The sequence below is a fragment of the Lucilia cuprina genome, chromosome 6 (genome assembly GCF_022045245.1).
Source record: "Lucilia cuprina isolate Lc7/37 chromosome 6, ASM2204524v1, whole genome shotgun sequence".
In the NCBI taxonomy this organism is placed as follows: domain Eukaryota; kingdom Metazoa; phylum Arthropoda; class Insecta; order Diptera; family Calliphoridae; genus Lucilia; species Lucilia cuprina.
The window spans coordinates 7,097,704-7,100,467 of record NC_060954.1 but is presented as its reverse complement, the minus strand read 5'-3'; the positions used below and the strand labels follow the sequence as shown (position 1 = coordinate 7,100,467).

The 2,764-nt window shown below is 30.2% G+C and overlaps 1 protein-coding gene across 1 annotated transcript in view; it reads right to left on the bottom strand.

The window, feature by feature from the left end:
* LOC111680025 overlaps positions 1–2,090 on the bottom strand; it is a 4,091-nt gene extending 2,001 nt beyond the window's left edge. Inside the window, exon 1 of the mRNA XM_023441632.2 lies at positions 1,065–2,090. Within this exon, the coding sequence (XP_023297400.2) occupies positions 1,065–2,090 (1,026 nt within the window). The remainder of the gene's footprint in view (positions 1–1,064) is intronic.
* Positions 2,091–2,764: the final 674 nt, after the last annotated feature.

Below are 2,764 nucleotides of genomic sequence, written 5' to 3'. Positions count from 1 at the left end.
GACTAGACTATAGACTAGACTATAGACTAGACTATAGACTAGACTATAGACTAGACTATAGACTAGTCTATAGACTAGACTATAGACTAGACTATGGACTAGACTATATACTAGGCTATAGAGTAGACTATGGACTAGTCTATAGACTATACTATAGACTAGACTATGGACTAGACTATATGTAGACTAGACTATAGACTAGCCCATAGAATAGACTGTAGACTAGACCATAGCTTCAGTTATAGTTTTGGCTATAGACTAGACTATAGAATATGAGATAATTTTAAATTAGTGTTTAGTTGCAAGTCATAAATTTGAATTTCCCACTATTACCAACAATATCCTATTACTCTTTTGAAAATCCTTCAAAATCCCTTAACAAACAAGGACACATTTTGAACTAAGAAAAAAAATTTTAAATTTGAGTCTTGACTATAAAGGACTTTTATTAAGGGTGTTTTTTTCGCCATAAAATTCTATCTACCCTTGACAAACAAGAACACATTTGGAACTAAGAAAAACATTTAAATTTGTGTCTTGACTATAAGGACTTTTATTATGGGTTTTTTTTTGCCATAAAATTCTATGTTTTAAGGGTAAGTTTTAGTACAAAAGGAAAATTATAGCAATTCGTGCTATATTTATAGCAAAGGCTAAAAAGGATTATGCTAAATTATAGAATATCCTTAATGGTTTTTGTATTGAATAAGGATGTTTTGCTGTAATTCAAATGTATGTTTAGTACAATTTTATAGCATTAGATGTTGAATATGTAGAGATATAGAGAATTTTTTTAATAACACATAATAGGTATTCAGCAATTAAAAGTCCTTTTTTATTGTAAATTAGTTTATTTTTTCACCAATTTTTATAATCAAATTGTACTAAAAGTATTAGATAAGTCAAGGTACCCTTTAGTATGGCAAACGTGACAGATGAAGTCAAATTAAAAAGTCCACAAACATTAACATAAGGCAGATTAGTAGAGAATTGTAGAGCTAAAAAATTTAACTAAAAGAAAAAACTTAGTTTCCGCTTTACAAATTTTATTTAGATCCTTTTACCTCTTTTTGTAATTCATCTTGATTTTGTGATTGTGTTTGAACATTTATGAGCAGCAAAACATCTCTTATACGTCTGGTACACATGATGGTATTGCAACAGACGAAAGCAATTAACAAAATATCCAACATATTAACAAAAGCGGCATTTAGACCAAAAATCAAAAGCAATATATACCAAACTCCCAGCTGATGTTGTTCCAAATTCTGCCAATTTATGATAAAATTAAACAGTAAACCAATCAAAGCCACCATTGAAGCCAAAGTGATACTTAATATTTCCCATTGATAAACACGACGTATCTCCTTAACCAAACGACTAACTTCCATATAAATTTTTAATAATTCCCCAACTTTATGAGCCGTTATTTTCGAGCATTCTTCCAATAATATGTCACGTACATAACGCACCACACAATTTGCATAACACATACAACAGTAAAAGAAATTCATTTTGAAAATACTTAAAGCTTCCAGAATGCCAAAGTATACACTGTAAGCAATAAACTCTCGAGAAGGATTTTTAGCAAAAATCAAAATACGCATATAGAAAGTTGAAATCAAACTGATAGAAGTTATTATTTTTAAAGAGATTAATATATCATTATGTTTCAAAATTTCCCGACGTTTGGTTTCACTTAACAAATGAAAATAACGCAAGCGCAATAGCTCAAAACGTTGAATAACTTTAATAAAGTTTTTACGTCCCAACCAAGTGCCCAAAAGTGTTAAAAATAAGGCCGGTAAACGTAATACCGTTATAGCTACGTTCAGTAGTATATAGAATGGTTTCTGCTCAAAAGAGGCCTCTTTAAAATACGATGACGCCAAAGCCCAGGGTAAGATTAAAACATAGATAATGTGTAAGCAGGCACAATAATAATGTTGAATTTTTGACTGTTGCACGAACTTTTGACGTTTAAAATCATACGAAAAGTTTAAGGCACCCACTAAACGTGAGATTAAAGTGCAATGAAAGAAAAAATACTTAAGTACGCGACTTTGTGTTAACGACAATGATTGCTCCATAAGTGAACTAAAACAAATTTTGTGGAAAAATGTTTGTTTTCAAGCGTATTATTGACATAAACAGTTATCAGTTATAACTAATCTAATGATGAGCTATTGATAAAAATCACTAAAAGACATAGTGGAACATATTGTAAAACAAATAAGGAATTTTTCAAATTCAGGCTAGATTTTTCTACATAATTTAAATATTAACTACTTAGACTTTTGTAATTTTGAAAGAACTTTGAATGCCCCAGCAGCTTACTATATGAGGGAAAAAATTTTTGATATGTGATATTTCTTCTCTTTTGCTCCACTGTTCCTTTAACAGTTAATGTATTAACTATATATTGAGTTAAGTTTGATTAATAGTCCGTGGAGTATTATATCGTACCAATGACACCAGACGTTAATTAATGAAAATTGTAAATAAAATACTTTACATCAGCCAGAATTACAAAATGACTTAGCAATTGCACGCACTGCAACGTACAATCAAATTAGTTTAAATTTCAATACCCTACCTTGGTAAAAAAAAATCTTTTCAGATTCGGAATCCAATTTTGGTACGAAGTCCTAGTATGTATGTTCTAGTTCAGTTCTAGTTCTAGTTCAGTTCTAGTTCAGTTCTAGTTCAGTTCTAGTTCAGTTCTAGTTCAGTTCTAGTTCAGTTCTAGTTCAGTTCTAGTTCA